The 23,153-nt window shown below is 41.4% G+C and overlaps 3 protein-coding genes and 1 long non-coding RNA gene across 7 annotated transcripts; 2 read left to right on the top strand and 2 right to left on the bottom strand.

Moving 5' to 3' along the window:
* Positions 1-115: 115 nt before the first annotated feature.
* On the bottom strand, positions 116-8,569 carry xkrx (XK related X-linked). The gene is made up of 3 exons (XM_046405511.1): positions 7,641-8,569; positions 2,223-2,485; positions 116-1,886 (listed from the first exon to the last, which is right to left on the bottom strand). The coding sequence occupies exons 1-3, from the start codon at positions 7,979-7,981 to the stop codon at positions 1,021-1,023; spliced, it is 1,470 nt and encodes a 489-aa protein (XP_046261467.1). The 5' UTR covers positions 7,982-8,569; the 3' UTR covers positions 116-1,020.
* Positions 8,570-9,207: 638 nt separating this feature from the next.
* LOC124067843 lies at positions 9,208-23,143 on the bottom strand. Of its 4 annotated transcripts, XR_006844823.1 has the most exons (5): positions 23,056-23,143; positions 15,043-15,226; positions 14,388-14,629; positions 11,984-12,261; positions 9,208-11,676 (listed from the first exon to the last, which is right to left on the bottom strand). It is a non-coding gene; the product is annotated as an uncharacterized LOC124067843 (long non-coding RNA). The 4 variants fall into 4 exon arrangements; XR_006844826.1 differs by lacking the exon at positions 11,984-12,261 and having other exon boundaries at positions 9,208-9,266; positions 23,056-23,137; XR_006844824.1 differs by having other exon boundaries at positions 9,208-12,261; positions 23,056-23,136.
* On the top strand, positions 12,173-17,164 carry arl13a (ADP-ribosylation factor-like 13A). Its single transcript, XM_046405512.1, has 10 exons — positions 12,173-12,327; positions 13,683-13,799; positions 14,245-14,315; positions 14,415-14,667; positions 14,815-14,920; positions 15,063-15,268; positions 15,386-15,494; positions 15,816-16,092; positions 16,183-16,299; positions 16,411-17,164. Exons 1-10 carry the CDS (start codon positions 12,308-12,310, stop codon positions 16,464-16,466), a joined length of 1,332 nt encoding a protein of 443 aa, XP_046261468.1. The 5' UTR covers positions 12,173-12,307; the 3' UTR covers positions 16,467-17,164.
* On the top strand, positions 19,122-21,773 carry tmem35 (transmembrane protein 35). Its single transcript, XM_046405513.1, has 2 exons — positions 19,122-19,373; positions 20,338-21,773. Exons 1-2 carry the CDS (start codon positions 19,254-19,256, stop codon positions 20,701-20,703), a joined length of 486 nt encoding a protein of 161 aa, XP_046261469.1. The 5' UTR covers positions 19,122-19,253; the 3' UTR covers positions 20,704-21,773.
* Positions 23,144-23,153: the final 10 nt, after the last annotated feature.

Here is a 23,153-nt window from a genome sequence, read left to right on the forward strand (position 1 = left end):
ATTATAATTTGCTCGACTTTGATCAGAGAAGCAAAGCTTGTTACAAGAATGGGTGATTTTTTTTCAGTTTTATTTTAATAACAAAAAAACAAACAAAAAAAGGGGCAAGAACACATGTTTAGACTGCTTACTTTATTTAACTTTCAAGTAAAACACGAGTACTCAAGGCACTGAACAGACCAAACATTAAACAACACGCAAACCGTGAAAGCACTTCAGTGAAGTAGAAACCAATTCAGTGTCCGTATCGTTAAATGCATCGACTGTAATGTTAATATTGAACGACGCAAATGATATTCCCTGCAGGGGAAGATCCTCACATATTTCCATGTTTCTTTTTGCCAAACCAAAAAAAACAACCTGTTTTTCCAATCGAGGCATCCAGACCAGACAGTAATCAATACAAGGCATTCATCAAAGCAGGCTTACGCAGTTGGGTATGAGGAAGATAAATTCTTCTTCTGACCGTTTCTTGCACTCCTGTTTTTCTTCTATTTTTAGTCTGTGTTAGTGCAGATGCAAAAACGTGCAAACGGGCCGTCCACAGTGTGAAAAACCCTGAGAGGAAGTAAACTGCGGGTGGGTTCCTGTTCAGTCTTTAGGGCACTTCGGACACACTTGGCACAATTCCTGCACACCTGTCTCAGTCCTGTACGCACTGCTGCTCTTTCAAGACGGCCTTTGTGCATCGCTGCCTACCTCGACATGCTACATTCTTTGGTATACTGGGGCCCCGTGGTGCCCGAAGTCTACGTAATCATCCCTGATCAAGACCTCAGGAGTTAACCTAAATCCTTCTCAGAATGAATGAAAGTTTTCTGCACTCACGAGGGGAAAAAACCCCAACAGTAGTTAGTTTCAGAAGATTCAGATAGATTCAAAAACACAAAATTATTCAGTTTTCTTGTGTTAAAAAGACGAGGTCTCATTCTGAGGTGCACCCTGCAGCGCCAGCTGGAATGCAGTTCTCCTACATTGGAGAAATTAAGTTTGTTCATTTAATTCCCCACAACGCCCATCTCAGGCAGCTTCCATCATGTCTTCAACAATAGCTGTCTCGCGCTCTCCCGGCTGACTGATGAGGTCTGTTGCTTCTGAGTTGTTGGGGTTCAGCAGCTCCACCGGCTCATCCGGCACCAGCACCATGGTGGCAGCGGTGGAGTACGAGGGCGCCAGCGTCCGTCGTCCGCCTCTCACTCCACCTGTTCCTTTATAACAGCAGACGCAGTGCAGGCAGTCATGGACGTTGTACTTGAAAAGGCGTCTGCAGGGGTGGCAGAACTGGTAGAAGAGCAGCATGAAGAGCACCGCCAGGCTGTAGCAGATCAGCAGCTGGACGGCCAGCAGAGGCGCGCACACGTACTCGTAGAAGTCCGACTTGAAGAAGTACCAGAGCGTGATGAGGACAAAGTTCTCAACGAAGCGTCCGCAGTAGTACATGGCCAAGCGGCCCCAGCGCTGCTTCCTCTCGATGAGCTCTCGATGGGTGAGGTCCAGCTGCACCGCCGACCAGCAAAAGACGTTGATGCATGCGTAGAGCAATGTGAACATGCTCAGCACCACGACGGTGCCCAGTTTAGAGAAGTTTTTCTCCACGTCCTCAGTCAGCGAGCCTTTCCTGGCCCAGAACTCAGCCCAGGGGAGGAAGAAGAAGAACAGCAGGTTGGCCATGCCGACAAGGATCACCCAGTGAGTGAGCGCCGTGCTGAAGAGCACCAGAGCGGTGATGCGGGTGGCAATCTCCAAGCCTCTCCACACGATCATGCACAGGTAGGCTGCAGGACGCAACCGCACCTTGTAGTCATCGTATCTGATCTGGATGGCCAGAACGCTGCACACAAGAGCCCCGTAAATGATGGAGAGCAGGGTGATGATCATCAGAGTCCCTTTGAAAACAAACAGAGGTCATTTGTTAGTTGTCAGCAGCATCACATTGCTGCACCATTCGAAAACATCTGAGCTCCTTCTGCTCTCAGCATCGACTCACCATGATTCAGTCCAGCCAATATTTTCAAATATATTCACTTACTACAATAGCTGCAAAGCTAATGAAACTCTCATCAGCCTCAGCTGTACTGTGTAAACTGTTAATTGGCAAATGTCAGCAGGCTAACATGCTGAACTATGTTAGTGCAAAAGGTTAATATTATACCAGCTTAATATTAAATACTGACTGTCTTTGTGAGCATGTTGGCTGACTCTAACCCCTCAGTCATTCTTACATCTTGCAGGCAGCAGTAGGTATTTCTCCTGGATTGTGGCATAAAGCTGGAGTGTCAGTTGAGGCGTAGAGCCCAGAAAAGCCTGGATGACCGCGGTGCGTTTGAAAGCGTTTCGGTGAGTGGCCAGGATGCGCTCCGACTGGCCTATTTCCCACTCCATGGGCGTCTGCTGTCCCTTCTTCAAACTGATCTTCCTGGAAATGGTGACGTAAGGCTCCTCCTTTTTACCCGCCTTGAAATAGACCACCAGAGCTTCAAAACACCTGAGGAAGTGATGAAAAGTGACCGTGAGTGCAGTACTATATTCGCACCAGTAGAGGGCAGCACAATGTTGTATTTAAGCTATGAGACACCACAATTAAATGTGACGCTGACTTGTGTCATTTGATATTTAACCATCATAGAGTGAATATGAAAAGGAAAACTCTGAGTAGCATAAAGGAAAGTACCAGGTACAACATGTCAGCCGTTTGTTGTTTCAGCTTATGTTCAGCCCAGAATTTTAAAATTAAATGTCTGGGTATTTGTCATGGATGGACAATGATGTCAGATATGTTGTCTCATGTGGGCCACCCAAACAGACATTTTTTTAAAATCACAGCTGAACAAAAATGAGCACAACACGGAGAATCCACCAGAGGGCAGCAAGAGGATGGAAAACAGAGTTTCCTGAGGCCGGGACGTATGCACTGGAAATATGTGGGTGTGTAGCTCTTTATGTTTGCAAGGTAAATGTCTGCTGTGTTTGGGCATGGCGTCGAAATCAACACTGTTCGTGAAGAGGGAAACATGCTTTTTTCCAGAGATTTCTGTCCGTGAAGTGCAGACTGCTGACTTTAAAGAAACTATCTGAATATTCCGCAGATGCTGGCGACGTAATTGTGTCTATATTAAAATAAGCAATTCAAATTCTTCCCGACTGTGACACAAGATTTAGTCAAATTATTTCAGAAACAAATACTCCAGCTGAAACATGAAAACTGCCTAAACTGGAAGTGCAAGTTTTCCACCTGCCGACAGCAAAATGTGAGAGTTATTATCCCTGCATAATGCATGTAAAATGACCCGAAGCTCACAGTGCAGCACATCTGTGCTCAACAGACAAACCCAGCCCCCTGAGGATTTCCACTGCAGCACTAAATCTCACATCAATATGCTGGAATGTTATCTTTTGCTCCAAAATCCCAGACTCCAAGAGTCACACATGAATGTACTCCTCCATGGTGCTACCAGCCGTCCTGACATTCCAGTCACCAGTCGGACATTTTCCCAGACTGTTGCTTCAGCTGCTACTAGTATGGAAACTGTACTCTTTGCTAATGAATACGTCACAGAGCCAAGCGTCCCCACAAGTCCCTGAACTGTGCTTGACCTAAACGTCAGAGGCAGGCAGGGGAAATCTTGCGGTTATTTGGAAGCACATGCTTATCTCTACACCAGCACACACACACACACACACACACACTGTCAGTATATTCACTCCCTTGTAACCACAGGCAGATGAGGGTTATTCTGCCCTGTTGTATAAGCGCTATGACAGAGCAACAAAAACCTGATTTACTGACATCCTTTCCTTGAAAATCTGGCACCACAATAGGCTGAGGACGCAGTATGAGGGTGCTGAACTGAAGCCAGCATGCACTTAAGATTCTACAAAGCAATGGAGAAGCAGACTGAATTTCACTTAGCAGAGAGAGAGAGAGAGAAAAAGGCAACATTACCGATGAAAGCATTAGCCAAGAGAATCAATATGCTGACTTCCAGGCCAGCGTCTTATGGATGTATAAAAAGAAACACAGGATACTGCTCGGTTATTTGCAGTCTAAACTCGCAATCTGTTCCCTTGCTGTGTGTGTGAACACGGCGGTTTGGTGTGACAAATACCACATGAAAGAAGAGGACTTGCCTTAGAAAAAAAAAGTCAAAAGACTCTGGTGGCAAGTGAAATACAGTTTTTCTCTGACTAAAGGGAACCAGAACATTCAGGAAATTCTTTCAACAGCTCTTTAGCAAGACTTGGTTGTCTGGGAGTACACCAACAGCCTGATCAGGCTGTGGTGAGTGTCAAACACAAAGAGACACAAACAAGAAGATCCACATGCTGAGACTGGTCTACACTGACAGTAATTGTGTAGTTTCTGTCCCTGCTTCGGGAGCAGGATCATACACTTAGGAGACAAGTCAAGACAGGGTCCAGCCTGTGTCAGATACTCCAACCCCGCCTCCTAAAAGTTGCAGTATTGACTGATAATCTTCTGGGAGACTCCAAAACTACAAAAACAAGGCTGTTAAAAATAGGAAAAAAAGAAGTTTATTTGTAGCTATCTCTACATGTTGTGAGTTGAAATGCAGTTTCTGATAGCAGACAATATGCTGACTGTTCAGCTACAAGATGAGCAATTACACCATCCCTGGGTCACACAGGAAGTCTCCAATCTGAGCCAAGAAGAGTCTGTTTACAGCAGCACAGTGTTGAGTAAGAAGAGCTTGAGATAAAACAGAAGAATAGAGCGCAGAATGGAATGAAATATTCTGAAATGACAACCCTAGCATTTGTTTTCTGGGCTATGGATCAGTGTAACAGATGACAACTGCTCTCAAAGCTCACACAAGCGATGCAGCCAGCATGGTTGCATGGGCTCACTTTTGTGTACAAGATCATAAACGAGTGTAGCTGGAGCTGAAAGATAGCTGCTGCTTTCGATATTTGGCAGGACAATCCGGGATAATTCTTAACCAGGCTGCTGCAGCAGTGGGCCTCTATGGCTGCTAGTGTCAGTCTGACAGTTACTCTGTCCAGACCGAAATATCTAACAGCTACTGTTTGTGTTATGATGAAGCCTATACACAAAATGATGGTCTCCAGAAGATGAGGCCTACTCATCTTAGTGATCCTCTTACTTTTTCCTCAGCAACTCAATACTTCAGTGCTTTGGTTTATGTCCAAATACCTGCAAAATTAAAGACATTTACCATGCTAATGATGATGGTGACCATGGCAAATCTCTGATAAACATCAGCCATGTTAGCATGTTAGCACAGTGGACACCATTTAGCTCAAAGCCAAATTAGCCGCAAGCAGGAGACTCTTAGTCTTATATACTATTTGTTTGTCTTTTCTGTTTTCTTTGTCAGGGATCCTCCACCGAGTTGGCCTTGAGTTACTTAGAAGAAGGTATCTAAAAAAGTAATAAAAGCCGATGCAAAAGAGATATCAAAGCAAAGTCAAACATCATCCATGAAGTTGAGGCCGTCATCACTAAATCAAACACCACGGCTGTTGGTCTGCAAGTCCCCTGAGTGGAGTTTTAAAACACCACATCACTTACATGGGAAAATTACATGCAAACTCAATCCAATCTGCTTTCTGTTGACTGGAGTAACAGTGTTAAAAATCGCCAGCACTCTCACTTCATATTGAAACAGAGCAGTAGGTGGTCTCCTTCAGCTTTATCTCCAGTGTTAACAGATAATTATAGACCTGTGCCTGACCTTGGTCCAGTTAACTGGGGAAACTGAAGCACTGCTGTATTAAAAGAAAGGTCTGGCCTCTATACATGTCTTAAATTGCCCTGATATGTGAAGCATATTTGGCATTTAGCACAACAGGTAAGGTGGAAATTGTGCAAGTCTTGGCACTGCGTTCTGAAAACATACAGTTTTATCTGTTGTGATGTGCTTCAATACACAACAGATAAGCTCAAACCAAAACTGCCTCCTGTCTTGTGAATAGCATTACAAAAAGGTCTGCACATGTTTCATTTGTAGCTCTCCTAGGTCTTTATACCTCACTTTATCGGCACACATTTTCTTACGTATGCTCTTTTGAAATCTGTTGGACTATTTTATGCTGCACTAAAAACTAAGCCATAAAACAAAGTATTTATATTCCTTTAAGCAACACTTTCTCCTGCACAGCGTTCTTCCTGTAGCACATAACCTGCACGGAGCTGAACATAAGGCTGAATTTCTGCCCCACTGCTTAACTCTTACAGACCTGAACATCCCCTGAGGGCTCACTGTTGACACAAAAGTTCAGAAAGAGAAAGAGATCAAATGGAGTGCAGATTTGGATTTCACAGCGCAAGTCTCCGCCTACTTCTTCCTGCATGAGTCACAGCACATCAGGTGGAACAAACTGCAGACTGCCTGTATTTAAACAGACTAACCGTCTTCAACAAGCGTCTTAAAATTCAAGCTGCATTAACCTCTCAGAGCCTTTCCGGCAACATCTGCAACCCTTTCCTGACCTCCCTCTGCTCCTGAGCCAGCCAGGCCTAATCATTAGTATGACTGGTCTGTGGCACTGAGGTCTCTGGGTGCCATTATCCTGAGATGAGGTCATACAAGTGAGTGGCGTACAAGCGATACACATGAAGAACGTGTCACCAGAGCAGGTGCTAACATAGCAGTCATTTGACAGACTGGTTTTAGAGTCTAGCCTGCAGGGGGTTTCACTAAAGGATGGGACCACATACTCATGGAGGACTACAAATTTAAAGCTCAGAACTCCTTATATTTGATGTCTATTCCTGCTCAAACCTTTACATGACGTGGGAGGCTGTTATGCTCATATCATCCCACTTACTTACACATACTGGAAAGGCTCTCCATCTGGAGTGTGATTCAGTTTGTGCAGTAATTCTTCACTGCAAAAAGAAACCAAAACTGCTTCAAACAAAGTTAACACGATGCTGCTACAGTCTATCACACACATTCAATTGATGAACTGCAACAGACCAACGCAGACCAACAGTGAAACTTCTTGTTATAATTTCATGTCTTTTTTGTTTGTTTAGCATTTATGTTAAGTAAAAACATCAAATGCTCACATCTGAGGCTAATATTTTGCAATTAACTGATCCTGAAAGCAAGAAAAACGCACTGCGCACACACTCTACATCCACGTCTCTTTTATCAGGTAGATGTTTCGACCCTCAAGCCTTCTACAAGATCAACACTCATCCTTTACTGAACAATGCAAATGAAGCCAGAATGTGTGACACTTTCTTTTGTCCTTCTTTCAAGTCTGCTTTCAGTGATCAGGACCAGAGCACGGCCCCTGGTGTGTACTTTTCCATTATAAGCAATCGGTTATCAAAATAGCTGCAGGTTAATTTTCTGTCAGGTGACTAGTCGCTTTAATATAATAAGCATTGCTGCTTTTAAACACGAGTAGCAGGTATTTATCGGGACAGAATCGAAAAATACCAAACCTTTGTCTTGTAAAACTGCCAGGTTCGGAAGACACGACTTTTCAGGCCTTTTATTAACCTTACTGGTGCATATGGAAATGGAATATGGAAAAACCACCAGGACTAAATCAACGTATTTGTAGTGAGCTGTCCTTTAACATGTCAACCCCACCCATCCCATGATGACCATGCCTTTGCGTTGCGCCACCTGACCTTCACCCACCTGATGACAGGGCCGAGCAGCAGCAGGTGCAGGAAGAGGACCAGAGGCCGGTCCCGACCCACGTCTCTGTGGATGAACGTCAGCGCCAACTGTATGAGCACAGCGGGCACCAGCATGAAGGCGATGGTGAAGCCCATCCAGATGACATCGTCGGTCTTGTGGTACATGCTGCAGAGCACGGCGGCGGAGATGAACTCTGCGCAGTACAGTACGGTGGCCAGCACGACGCTGAAGGGGGGAGCGACCCGGCTGTGGCTCACCACCAGCATGACTCCGTTCTCCACCACCGAGGGGCACTCCTGCGGGTCTAGGTCCGAGATGTCCCTCTCCTGCTCCTCCATGGTTCGCCCACAGTATTAGTTCGAGGTGGATAAATGACGCTGGAGTTGGACTGAACACGTCTTGCCGAATCGCGCTAGCAAAAACATCACTTTTTGTAATTCAGTCCCCTGATCCGTCGTCTCTCCCAACTTTCCACCAAGTTGATCATCGCCGGTCTCACATTTTGTTTGACTTGAAAACTCAGCTGACAGCCACTCACTCAGCTCATAGGAGCTTTTGTTTGGTTGTCTGTTACACCGCGGTACGTGGCGTTACCACCCCGTTTAATCCAAACGAAGCCACCTGACTATCCGCAGTGATATCAGGGTTGTGACCGCCCCGTCGGTGTGCACAATGGGGAAAGTTCAACCTCGTCAAACACTTATTGTCCCGACTCGGAGGATTTGTGTGGATTTAAGTTTGAGTAAAAATGGTGTTAAGGTTTAAAACACACCGAGGTTTTCTCCAGGATCTGACCGCAGGCTGTAGAAGGTCTGGGTGTCTTCGTGTCGGCATACTTGTGCGGTCTTTTGATGCGCTATCAGCTCAACGGCTGCGTGAAGTCAGCCAGAAACACACGGGGCGGTACCGGAAATGATGGGCGGCCGCTTTCAAAGTAAAATAGATTAGATAGATTAGATTAGATTAGATTGGATCGAACTTTATCAGGACTTTACTCATCACTATATACGTTTCTTCTTTTTTCGTTTTTGACGTTTTACTTCTTTATATACATATACTAACATACAAACACACTGTCAAGACACAATGCAAAAAACACACAAACGGCATGAAGAACACAGAAAGGTGTTTGGACAGGCAGCTGTTCCGGAAATAAATACGTTATAAATACACTCTACTGTATACCTAATTTAATAGATACAAAATAAAAGTGAAAATGAAGTAAAGCGAGGTATAAAGTAAAAATGAAGGTCTAACACATCAAGAATGTAAAAGGTATCAGTTACATAGATTATAAATAATAATGAATCAACTGTACAAGAAGATTTAAAAAATAAAAGCTCGGAAATACACAGTCTGGATTACAAATGAAAATACTAACACATATTCGAACAATATTTGAACTGTAGCCTTGAGAACTACTAGGCCTAGAGGCCTCTCAGTCTTTCTATAACAATAGTAAGAGAAATAAATAAAGAAATAAGAGAAAGAAAACATTATTGTGAATTTAGTGAAACACGACAAATTATTCAACATTTGATTTGCTAAAAAAACTAACTGCAACTGGGAGAAATGCACTGCAGCTTTGTTACGTACAGTATTCGTCCTATCCAAGTGGAAGCACTGTGGAGGGAGAGCACAGAGAGATCAGTTTCTCCCCACTTCCATTTTTAGTTTCCACCAACAGGGCGGACTTGGCAGTGTTATGGTGACTTGCAGGCCTCATGTGAACAGGTGCAAAACAGACACACACACACACTCAGACTGAATCAGCTTCTAAAATGTCACTCTGTCATCTCATTCACGTTTTCCGCAGGCTTCTCCTCACTGTATTCCTGTTTCTTGAGGCTACATGCCCATTAGACAACACTGACACTTTGAGACTCAGGTGAAACTGAGTGAGTTCTATATTTGCTCAACTACTTATGCAAACAAAGAGTACCTGTTTGAAAGATGTATGAGAAGCACACAATCTGTACTGACATAGTTAATATTTCCAATGCAAAACCAGTCTGTGTAAGTAAGTCCTGTCTTATTTTCTGAAAAACATCAAGAAATCAAGCCCTTAAACTACCGTCATGGTAGGTGTCTTTGTGTTGTTAAACACAACAACAAGGTGAGTTGTTCTGTTTCTCTTTCACTATGAAACGTGGCACAGTTTGAACACAGATCGTCCCAAACATGTCCACGTCTCCCTGTCTAATCAGATTCAGACACATCAGCATAGCATTGTGAAAGGGGCGAAGGCTTGTCATTACTAATGCATGTGTGTTGTGAAGCATTGGTGTAGGTCAGTGACTTCAGACTGCAGAGGATGCATGCTCTGTGGAGTCGAGGGGAAGTGGAAGATGGAAACATCATTATGGGGAAATCACGAACTGTACACTGTTATCACTCAGGGGCCAATCAGGTACACTGCTTGTCTATGTTTAAAATTCTTTAGCAGAGCAATAAATTGCTCTTCCTGTCTTCGACATGAATTGTCTTTAAAGAGAGAGTTTGACAGTTTGGGAAATTTGCCTTTGCTTTCTTGCCTAGTGACACCATTTTAATGTCTGTACATTAATTATGAAGCTACAGCCAGGAGACAGTCAGCTTAGCTTTGTATAAAAACTGGAAACAGAGGGAAACAACTTGACTGGCTCTTCTAGTAGGTAACAAAAGCTACGTACCAGAACTTCTAAAGCTTTCTGATTAATACATTTCATCTTGTTTAATTCTAACAAAACAAAGAAGTGTTAAAAAAAAATATCACCATTTGGCAGGTCATGCTGTCCCTTGGTCAGGTGCCTTCACTTCCTGCAGGCTCTACTCTTTGCCTGGCACATGACCCTTCGTAACATCTGTGTGTGTCTGTTATATACTTCAGTTTTTGTACACCGTAAACAAGCCAGTTCTAAAGAGTTAATTAGTGAACTTCAGGTGCTGGTGGGCTTTGTTCTGTTAAATTTGAAAAGAGGAAACAAATAATCAGGCTATTTGCTTCCCTCTGGTGCCAGTCATTTTGCTAAGCTGGACAAACTGCCCCCTGAACGTAGCTTCATACTTATCACAGTTTTTATTTGGACTGTGGTGAACGATTCCTTCAGTGACAATATTTCATAGCAGATGCAGTAAAGTAATCTGACTGTAACCCGGATAGCAAAATCATCGGTCAGAGGTCTCTTGAAACATGTTTACAATGTGGAGAACAGGAGCAGATGGGGGGTGTGGTTTTTAGCTGCTGCTGTTTTTGCAGTATGTGCGTGTGTGTGTGTGTGTGTGCCTGTCAGTCAGCTGACACAGGGCTGTGGTCAGAGTCTGGGATGAGTCTACTCAGCAGAAGAGGGCAGATCCTGACTGGACATTGATTTAATGACATAATGAGATAAGGCCTGCACAACAACCAGGCTGCAGGTCTCTGAAGGCTGGCAGCAACACTCCTTTGCTTAATGTATAATTTCATACTCGCTGCAGAAACTCTGCCCCTCACTCCACTGTGAGTTTTCTTTAGATTTAAGAGATAAACATTAAGATAGAAAATAATCACTTCTGTAGATTGGTGTTAATAGAGGGTGCACATCAAAAATATGTATGTTCAGTTATGAATAGACTAATCATGGCTTATCAAGGACTAGAAAATGGAGCCTTTATGTTATTTACGTAGTGGTCAATATGCACAGCAGCCATGAGCAGTGAAAATAAATCCTGTGAATATGAGGCCTTCTAGTGGCTCCTGCTTGCATTACAAGATGTATTGGACTCTATGTATTAATACTATTATCTAATATGTTCTTGTAAAGGTTAAAGTGAGCCCGGGTTGCAACTGAACATTAATATTTAAAGTGAGAAAATGACATTGATCTATTCTAAACAAAGTGTAAAGAAACATGTTTTCACGTGAAATATACTCTTGTTATAATCCATACTGAATCTGTCTTTGTTTGTTTATGTTTTATTTCTTTTATCTGACAGGAACAGTGTTCTCTAGTCGGTGGTAAACAGCCTAAAATTGATTTTCCTCTGTTGTCCCTGGCCGGATGAGAAAAATGCCCTGTAAAAAGAATTAAATGCCATATCTTTATAGGTTCACATGCAGAACATAATTAGTATACACATAATCGTGCACTATAGACCCACTAATAACTATTAGTATAAACATGGTATCATGTTGGTTAGCTACAGTCCCTTTCAACATTGTTATTTGTGAAATTATCACGCCACATCTAATCCAATCAAAATGTACCTCACAAGAAAAAAATAGGTCTGTAATAAGCTTTAGGTCCAATTGTACCTGTCAGGTTGTTGCACGTACATTGTAATGTGACAACATCTGGTCACCGCGGTTATGATGTCATTACCTCTGTGAGTCACTTTGCCACCACTCTGCTTTCAGACTTCAGCGGGAACAGGATGTGACAGCACGCCACAGATCACACCATGAGACACATTTAGTTCTCCCGGTGGGATATATGCACCTTAGTTTGTTATAGTTAAAGAAGAACCACGCCATCCAATGGGATTATCGACTGGCTCAAACGACTCTGTGATTGGTTGGAATGCCAATCCAACATTTCCCAGGCTGTACCTCCCACATGGGGTGACCAAAGGCTTAGTGTGAGCCTGATTACTTCTGTAGCTGTTGGGTACAAGATGTTAGCAGAGACGAACACGTAAACAAATGCATGGACATAGACTTGCTTCTGTAAGTATTTTTTAAACTTCTCATGGCATATTAAACTCTTTCACAAATTTTGAAACTGTTACATGTAATTTAGTCCCTCATTGATAATCCTGCTGCTTGTCCCCGACTGAATCCGTTGTGTGTTCCTACCCATGTGCACAGTTTGCTGATTGTTATTTAAACTGATGCACTGTTATTGTGTGTTTTTTTAGAAGTTATGATGGAAATCTTAATACATGTACTGTATTTTTCTATTAGTGATAAACAAATTGATCTACTGCAAGCCTGCTATAGTTTTAGTTGTCCATTATGTCTGTTACTGGGATTTTTAATTACACTTTAAAGCTTTTTATAGTTTATTCTTTGTGTTTAATATTCTGGTTTCTTATTTTATTTATGCTTTCTGATATTCATAAATTGACTTGTATATTAACATTTATATATTTACAAAATAGGGACCAGAACTAAACAATCAGTTGGAACAAAAAACATCTCAGTATTCAGTATAACTGCAGTATTTTTCAAAACAAACTTAAACTAAACTGCAGTGAGTATACATTTAATGTTCTTTTTTAAAATCTCCACTCACATTTAAAAGTTCAGTACTATACAAAAATATTTTCCGACACTGTTATACTAATTTGGTGTGAATGACACAGCAACCTCAGATGCTTGCGCAAAATACTGTTCTCAAACATGGAAGACTTGCACTATGGTGGAAACTGTGATCACCTCACTGTATTCTGCAGCCAAAACAAATATGGGTCAGCTTGTTAACAACACTACAAAAAGAGGCCATTCTAAACTGGCTTTAGCAGATTACAGAAGCCTTAACAGACGCACTGCTAAAAGGACTGAAAGATCTGCCCGTGTTTTTTTTTTTAGCATATGGTCTCAGACACACCTGCTGCATGTGTACTACAAAGACCCAACAGGATTACTCATTGTTCCCTAGACGTGGCAGAACACTTTCGCAGGGCTCATAAAGATGATATTGAGACTAGTTACAGAGAAAAATTATATAGATAGATATTTATGTTTATACTATATTTCAGTATTCCTATATTTGCAGATAGATACTTCTAATTTGTTTGCTTCTGATAGGTTATTTTTCTAAGAAACTAAACAAAATAAGACGTGAAATGAAGCTGTGTTTAAGAGATTAGAGACAATTTTAGATTCAGGAGACTTAAAGAAAGACTCTTGGCAATCAAAGCATTGCCTGGATGTCTGACCATCTGTGAAAGGCTCCAAAGCCCACAGTAGACACAAAGCGTCTTTGTGTTAGACCTGACCATGACAGCCCAGTGACTCAACTGACCGGCTCTATTTCTGTGTGTGCGTGAGTCATACTGAGGCTGACCATCTGTTTGCAGGTATCAGTTCCAGAGAAGATGGTGGCCACTGTGCACACCTTTCTCACCTCAAGTAAACATGTTCAACCTGATGAGCAACTGCTGCACCTGGGTCTCAAAAATACAGGAGCCGATCAGGTACAAATAATGCATTTCTTGAAAAATGACAGGGTTGTGTAAATGTGTGTAAAGGTAAAATGAGTCTTTAAAAAATTATTGGTGATGCATGTGCTGCATTCTGGTAGTTTTGCATAAAAGGGATTTGCATGTCATGCACACTTCATCTGGTTTGTGGTTTCTGCTTTGGCACAACTTCAGTTTGTAGAGGCAGCAGCAATAGCAGAAACTAAGCAATGTACTGCAGTGGCAGCAGTAAAATGCATTTTAGCTACCCAAAAAAGGTACACCTAAAAAAATATATATATTTTACACAATATGGGAGGTTCTGCTCGACTGTTGCTTTGATTGGTTAGTATGTTTGTATTCTCATGTGGTTTAATGGGTAAGTACCTCATATAACTTGACATCAAAACATGAACTATCCCTTTAAGTGACTTCCTGTGCTGTGCATATGTCTTTGCAGGAAAGTGACCATTCTGGTGGTTGGACTTGACAAAGCAGGAAAAACATCCTCCATCAGAGGGATGTTAAGGGGTAATTCAACAGTGACTTGGCAAATGATTTATCTCTTAAAGTGCTCTAAAAGGAACACAACAAATGATATACCTTTTGTTTTGCTTGCTGTTCTTTCAGTCCCCTATGGTGTGGAAGCAGGACCCACCCAGGGCTGCATTCGAAATGAGCTGAGAGTGGAGAACTACCTGGTCACCTTGCTGGATGTGGGAGGATCAGCAGAGGCAAGAGAAGCCTGGAGGGAGCTCTACGGAGAAGCCCATGGCATCATCTTCGTGGTGGACTCTTGGGACAGACAGCGGATGAAGGAGGTCAAGGAGGTTCTTGCTGACCTACTGAAGCAGCCGAGAGTGTCAGGAAAGCCCATATTAGTGTAATTATATTCAACTTCAAACATACATTTCGAGTGAGAGCTTACATCATGTGCAAAGTAAACAGTGCCCCCTGGTGGATAATGAGAGGGAATATGAAATAACTAAACTACTTAGTTCCAACCTGTTCTGAAACTTTTTCTTCTTAGGTTGGCTAACAAACAGGACAAAATGAACGCCTTGCTGGGAAGTGAGCTGATTGAAATTCTCTCACTGGAGAAGCTGGTCAACCAGAGCCGCTCTCTTTGCCATATTGTAAGTGTTGTTCTAAACTTCATGCATGTAAACGGAACTATTAAAAATCTCTTGTAGGCACAGAAACAGTAAAAAAACATAGAAATACAGGATTGCAGAGATGCAGGTAGACTTAAACAGACCTTTTTCCTTTCTGTATCAGGAGCCTTGTTCAGCCTTAATGGACCTGCGACGCTGGTCGGACAGGAAGACTCTACGAGGCCTTCGCTGGTTGCTGCGAGCTGTTTGTCTCAATTACCCCGAGCTGTGTACCCGTGTGGCCCAGGACAGCAGAAGGCCTCTGGAACCAAGAGACAAGGAAAAGAGCTGGAAAACAGAGAAAGTACGAAGAAAAACCAAAGGAGAACGGTAAGAATAGCCTTACCCTTGAATGCTTTCCTTTGTACAAATATTGTACTGATTAACATAATACACAGATTACAAAATACACAGAGATTTTATGCTGGATTTTATTCCTCCTCTCAGAATGCGATCGAGCAAGTCAGATCTTCGCCAAGTTCATAGACCAAAAGACAAGGAGAAAAAAACCAAGGGTGAAGGAAAGCTGCAACCCATTCGAAACATGCTGCAAAAGGTTAGGAAAAAATCTTTTTAAAAACCACGCTCAGTGCCCGCTTTATGAGGTACACCTGTAAAGTTGAATTCAATCAAAACACTACAGCCACAAATTCTAGGTGACAATGTTCACTTTTTAATGGACACCATCAGAGTGGTATTGATTTAACTAAATGTTTATTATTGCAGTTGTAGTTTGCAGTGGTAGTCTATTCCCCTGGGGATCAATAGACTATTTCCCTCGGGATCAATAAAGTATCTATCTCTATCTATCTATAATGCCATACAAAATGAATATTAGAAGAAACAACGTGAATTAAACACAGCCTTTTATTCACAGGAAACAACTTTGAAAAAAAAGCTGAAGACAAAAAAGAAGAAGAAGTCGGTTAAGGCCAAGGAGGGTGAGAAGGATCGAGAAGAAGCAAACGTTCAGGAGGAGGAAGAAGAGGAGGTTGATGGTAATGAAGGAGAGCAAGAAAACTCTGGTCACAGAGAGAAAGCCAGCAGTGCCCTGATCCCTCCGAAAAAAGGCAAACCGAAACGCAAAGCAAAGGTTAAAGAAGAGACGCTGAATGAGCCAGAATCGCCCGACAATGATGAGAAGGCATTCAAAGGTTGAAATCAGTTATTGATGGCCTACAATTTTTGGTTATTAGCTGTGTAAAAAGGACAATTTAATAATTTTTTTAATATCTTCTCTCTAGTTAAAGGGGAAAAGAGGAAGAAGAAGAAAGTCATCAAAGTAAAAAGGAAGAACAAGATCAACACAGAGGAGATGCCTGGAGCTTACGCTCAACCAGTGGACCTGTCCGCAACCTTTGGTGAGCCTCATCCACTTGTTCCATCTCCAAATCAAATCCAATAACACTTTGGACGCTGACATGATGAAATCACGGCTTTGATTTTAAAAAGATGACCCTGTCTCCCGATAGATCTTTATCGAAAAGCAATACTGGCTCTGAAGGAACGTCAAGATCAGGGACAGTGAGAGTGAATCCTGGTTGTGTTCTGTACCTGAGTGAAGGATTTGTTCCACAGCAGTGGTACATGGTCACACAACATCACTTCACAGACTCACACTCTTTTTTTTTCTAAAAACTGTTGTGTCTTTATCACTTTCTGTAGATGATCACTTCAGACCTGATCGCTGAACCTTTGGAGTGAAAACTCCAATGTGTAGTGAAGGGCAGGTCTGCATAATGATGTAATGGTAGAAACATTAATGATATATAACTAAATAGACAACTAAATTGTTATATATACTGTGCATCTAAAAAGCTTTTTGTGGACCTGGCCAAAATGTTAAAGGTTTTGTTTGTAAAAATCTATGCGATTTTGACTGTGGGGGAGACTTTTTAAAGTGTATCCCTTTTTTTTTAACGATCAACACTTTTTAGCGATAAACAGTGCACCGGGCGCAGTATGGAATATTGTTGAAGAAATGAACAAACCTATAAAATTGTACAATAAACATGTTGTCACTCCTTGCAAGGCATGGGTTATGTGTTTACACTGCAGCAGTAACAAAATATTTGTGCTGTTTTGACCAACTTCTGCAAGACACTGTTCATTTCCTGTATCTGGAGAAACTCTATTTACCAGATGGTACCACAGATACGAGTCTTTGTGCTACCGCTTTGTGGCAGTTGTTCAGTTTTATCAAAACTGATTGTACTGTCTTGTCTATGGTAGTGAAGCAAATCCAACATAGCGGACAACTCTGTCGAAGCTTAAAGTGACTCATGAGATATATCCAGCTCTATTAGTAGTTACCTCTAAAATTTCTACAATAATAGTTAATTATTCCCACATGAACCCATAACTCTGCATGTGAGTATGTGTATAGATTTGGTCTGTTCAAGGTTTGCTAGCCTTTAATAAAAGTGCTAAATTAATTAAATACAGCATGTAGTCACTTCCTAAGCTACAGGAAGGTTAGACAGCTGGTATTTGTCTTTAAAGAAAATCTATTCAGAGCCTCATGGGCTGCTAAGAATGACTACTGACTAAATACTTGTATTGTGAAAGCCTAATTTGGGATTTTTTTTAAGAACACCATCAAATGCCTAAACCACCAGGTGATGTTCATTTTGCTAAACATTGCAGAGTTTTATTTCACCGTCCCATGGTTTTAATGAGCGTTTAGTGAAATCTACATAACAAGGGACATTTTTTGTGCTGTCTGGCACTAATGGGAATAAAATATGTATTTATATATTTTCCGTCTGTGCGGACAAAAGTAAAACTTTTCCGGATGGCCAAAATCAACCAGCTTGGAGACCCTGAAGGGAAAAACAGGAGCTAGGTTTTTGTCCCACATTCTGTACAATGTGTACAGTTCTTCTATGCTAGAGCACAACCTGGTCCGACTTCCTGTAATTTGATCATTGATTTGGGAATGTGCAACATGGCAGACAAAAACTGAACAATAAAAATTCAATTTTAATAGAGGGACCCTCTCCAAAATCAGATACCCGAGCAGGGTCCACCTTAAAGGAAAGGTTAAACATTTAATGAAACACTTCTCTTTTTTGCCAAGAGTTAAATGAGAAGGTCCGCTCTTATGTATAGTAAATAACGAGCTACCACCAGCAGCCCGTTAGCCTAACTTAAAAACTGGAAACAGCGAGCTCACCCCAAAGATAACAAAATACACCAACCAGCACCTGTAAAGCTCTCTGTTTAACTTGTTATATCTAGTGTATTTAAAACGTACAAGTAAAAACGCCAGATTGTGGTTTTATTGGGAGTTGTGTGAGACTATTTCTGTCCCTGGCACAGTGGGATTGCTGGAGTCTTTGCTGGTTGCCTGGAAGCCTCAGGTTTTTCCCAAAATGTTCAAATATTTTATAACCATATTGAGAGTTTAGAGATGATTTATTGTAGTTTAAAAGCTATAATGGCCTAATAGCACTATCAGGTCCATGTTATCAGTAAGTGAAGTTATAATAGCATACTACTACTTTGACCATTAATGATAAAAATCATAATAACTTTATGGCATCTTTCATGCAAAGATGCAGGCAATGATAGCAACAAGTAAAAAAACAAATAAACAATCGCAATAAAACATTATTAACAATGATACTAGGAAAGGATAATAATCAAAATTGAAAACAAAACAGGTCTTTAATTTCTTTTTTTTTTTTTTTAATTCCAAGGGAGTTTTCTTTTTAAAGACTCGTGAGGATGTTTGTTATGATGTGAATAGTGTGTTAAAATAATGTGAATTTTAACAAAACACCAGCCTCACCAGATTCCTTAGAGGACTTCTTAAAAAAAGGCAATGGAAGATCAGAGAGTCTTTGTTGGGGCACAAAATGATACTAATAGCTTTCTATAAGGGTGCAAGACTATGTGAGGCTTTGTAGGTAACTAAACGGACTTCCTGGCGGCAGCGTTCTGCAATATAATTTCCTTTCTTAAACAGAGATTTGCAATAATATAACGGGCTTGTAATGGCATTTAAAAAAAAAAAAAAAGTTTTAATTTTTGCAACGTTTCAATTTGCTTGGACGGGCTACCACGTAAAGGTATAGACAACCAGATGTTCAGTTATCTGCAGTTTTCAGTAATGAAAGTGTACAGCTGTGTGTGAGGGGTGAGTGAGCTCCTGTCGGATCGTGGATGCGGCGCAGAGAGGGGACCAGGGCGACGCCATTTTTGTCGCTCATCCAGAAAGCCCATCCCCCTGGCTCATCTTCACCAGGAAACCGTCAGACTTTTCATTCAATTCAGTGGGGGGAAGCGCCTGCTGCATGCACGAAGGCGAAAGATGGCCTCACCAAGGACAGTAACTATTGTGGCCCTTTCTTTTGCTCTGGGTTTATTTTTCGTGTTCATGGGAACCATTAAGCTCACTCCGAGACTAAGCAAAGATGCATACAGTGAGATGGTGAGTAAAGCGGAAGGCTAACGTGCCCTCATCTGTGTGGGCAACAGGGCTATTGTTCTGTGTTAGCTGCACACGAGAAAGGCTCTCAGGCTCGAATAATGTGATTAGATGCTGACCTAAATGGTGGATAATGCGTAAGATAAATAAAATAATGCTTTCGATGTAGACTTTCTCCTCTAATCTGCCTCTGTGAAGCGGTATTTTAGTTAATCTGGCAGATGAGTTGCCATGTATATGAAATGTTAAGACGTGCTGCACTGCATGCAACAACACAGTTAGCACACATGCTAATCCTGTCATTTTTAAGGATAAATCTTGAAATATTTAGGTATTACAACAGGTGACATCCTTAATTCATTTTAGATACGTGGGACAATCAGATATGTGTCTGCCATTAACTGGTGAACGCTGAGACAGGGATGAACAGCGAATCAATGAATGCGCCTTACTTTCTTAATGCGTGCCACAATTTAGCTTAAAGATGCACACACATGCCGTTTAATCAACCGATTTGTAAGCTACAGCGTTCCTTTTAAAGCCCGTTTAATATGGAGCAGCTGCTAAGCGTCTCGTTTAATATTAAAAGCATCTTGACAGCTTAAGAGCAATGGCGGCGCATTCGAGCAAATTCTGTGAGATGCACCTGTCGGTACTGATGTTGAAACGTCCTGTGTGGAAGATGATAACTGGCTTGCCGAAAGCCATCATGCAAAATCCAAATAAATATCCTCAGACTATACTTTCATATCATAATTGAATACGTTTACGGGCTTTCTTGAGCCAGGGTGCACGGCCGAAGAATAATTGTGCAACCACATTCATGAAATGAAAGCACTACATTTGAGAGTGGGTGACTTCACACGGCCCTTAAATGACCTCACTAAAGGACATCCATGGGAATTTGTAAGACCTTTGTTTGATGTTAGAAATATTTTAAAAAGATCTCTGTACTTCTTCTTTTCAGAAAAGGGCATACAAGAGCTATGCCAAGGCATTGCCAGGCCTGAAAAAGATAGGGATCAGCTCAGTCCTGCTTCGTAAGATCATTGGCTCTCTGGAGGTGGGCTGTGGTGTGGTGCTCACCCTGGTGCCGGGCAGGCCAAAGGATGTGGCCAACTTCTTGCTGCTACTGGTCATGCTGGCTGTCCTGTTCTTCCACCAGCTAGTAGGAGACCCCCTGAAACGGTACGCCCACGCTCTAGTCTTTGGTATTCTGCTCACCTGCCGACTGCTTATTGCCCGCCAGAGTGACGACCGGCCGGAGAGAGAGGACAGTAGAGAGGAACAGCACATCAATGACCAGGAAAAGAACAAGGTCAAGCAGTCTTAAGATCCTCTTCTCCTGTGGTCCAAGCTACACCCAAGGGATTGTGGTGCGCCTCTATGGATTGTAGTAGTTCAAATTTTGAAGGAAACAGTCACTCCCAGTAATAAAACCCCTCATGCACATCTTGTGTCCATCCAGCTGGCTGACTGATTACTCTCACCTACTCCTCTGCACTCTTGATGTGTAGCTGAGAACTCCTGATGCATCCACCCTCTACATAACCATGGACAATCATACCTGTGAAAACTCTGATGAGCTCAGCTCATTGTCACAATAGTCAACCCATTTTACTATTTATTTAATTGCTACACTGTGTTCAGTGTGTCTGTGTTCTTGTTTTTAATCAAGTGTAAATTTCATTTGCAGTATGTTACGAGTTGATTTGAGAATGCTGTTTTTCATGAAAGAATCTTTGTAGCTTGTTTTTCTAATTTGTTTTTATACTGTAGGTAGGAGACACTGGTCATATGTGAATTTCAGTAGTCCAAGCATGTTTCATTCTGGTCATGCGTATAAAACACAAACCAAAATCAAAAACAATTTTGAAAGGATTTTATACTAATTATACATTAACTAGTAATACATATCCACATCTTACTTTGGTGCAGTGTTACCAGAAGGCTATTTTAGAAGAAAATCTAATCAAATCCTGGTTCATTTTTCCAGCAATAATGCATGAAATCCTTTGTCCCAGAGTAAAATAAGCTGAATATCTTCTGTCTCCTTTCAGTCCAGTTACCACAGTGAAGTTGTTTACCTGGAAATGACAGCTGTTGCTGCCTCAGGTGTCTGCTGCTAGCTTGTACAGCAGAAAATAACTCCAGTCTTTCTGCCTGTTAAAAACAGAATTTTACCTTTTGTAATTCAAACTTGATGTCTTAAACCTATTAACCATCTCTCAAAGATTCCTCTCATCTCTTTGGTTTTATTTTTTTCTCTGTGAAGATATGAAAAGAATTCCTATTACAGTTTTGCTAGGGGATGAGGTATCAGTTGAAAATTCTGTCAGTTTTGAGATTCACAATATTTCTGTAAATGATATACTTAAAATAAAGAATTGGAGGTGAGACTGACTAAATGGTATTTATTGTTTCACTGGCACTCTTGCATTTCATTCAGTCAGAGCTAACGTTGCTACCTTAAATTTTAAGCAATGTGTTCTGGTGTGGGATTTTTGTGTTGTAAGATTGTTATATAACTTCAGTTATATAACAATTTTAGTTCTGTCACTTTAATTCCTTCATATAGGTATAAGCTGCGTACAAAGTTACAGAAATACAGTGCTTGTCATCATGCTCTTTAAAAGATTTGTTGTTTATTTTATTCTGTGCATTACAGGTATTTCTGCTGCAAGCTAAGACTAAAAATCTATTTTTAATGATGATTAATAATGGAAATCGAAACATTCTAATATTTATTACAAGCTTGAGCAGTAAATTAATGTAGCTCTGGAAGTTTGCATCATAAGGGAAGTGGTGTCCTGATTAAATCATTTTATTTTGTAAACCTAATTTTTGCCTTAAGATGAAGTCTAGCTGCAGAATCTGCTTGACATTTTTAGGGCATTTTTGGTGACTGAAAGTGCCTCAGTCCAGCACCATTTTTGACACAGCAATACCCATCCTAACCCTACATGGCCAGAAAAGGACCAGTCTAGACTTGTGTCAGACCTAATAAAAGAAGCGAGGGGACATAAGGGTCTTTCTGTTATGTCTTCTGCCTTTGAGACAAAATGGAGTCACTGTGCCCCTGCTTGTCCCTATAAGCATGAAAAAAATTTAAAGGCATCCTCCTCCAGTTCTTGTATCTGTCATTTTCTGACAATTTGTTTTGTATGATTCAGATAGTTACCATACCATAACAATTTTGATAAGTCACTGATCATTAGTGCGAGCAAAAATACTCAAAAAGTGAAGCTTTTCAAAGGTACGTTATTTTTGTACATGTTACCATGGGATCTGGGAAATTGTGATGGACATTATTTTCAGCACATTTAAAATTCTCAACCAATTCAACTCATTTTCTGGGAAACTTTCCCAATGCTGAATAATTTAGACTAGAAACACAGTCCCCGAGAAAACCGTTCATAGTGAGGGCTGTGGATTAACAACCAGAGTGCTTGCAACAGTGTTTCAGAGGCGAAACATTTTAACGTCAAATCAAAAAAATCCATTCTCCTGCTTTGTATGGCATCTGTTCATCCCCAGAGATTGATATTTCAAACCGGATGCAAATAAATCCATCAGCTGGCTAGTGTCACATACTGGTCTTATCAAAGGCCTCAAAGTTTTCCGACTAGTCATTCACTTAGTACGCACTTAAATTCTGATTTATTTTAAGAAGTAGACTACTGACCGGCTTTCGGTGCTGAACGACTTAGCTTCTTCCCCTAAGCGTGCTCGGCTCAGTTGGTCCAGGCTCTGTCGCGGTTGAAAGGCAAACGGACTACAACT

This window comes from Scatophagus argus, chromosome 12 (genome assembly GCF_020382885.2).
Source record: "Scatophagus argus isolate fScaArg1 chromosome 12, fScaArg1.pri, whole genome shotgun sequence".
Classification (NCBI taxonomy): Eukaryota; Metazoa; Chordata; class Actinopteri; family Scatophagidae; genus Scatophagus; species Scatophagus argus.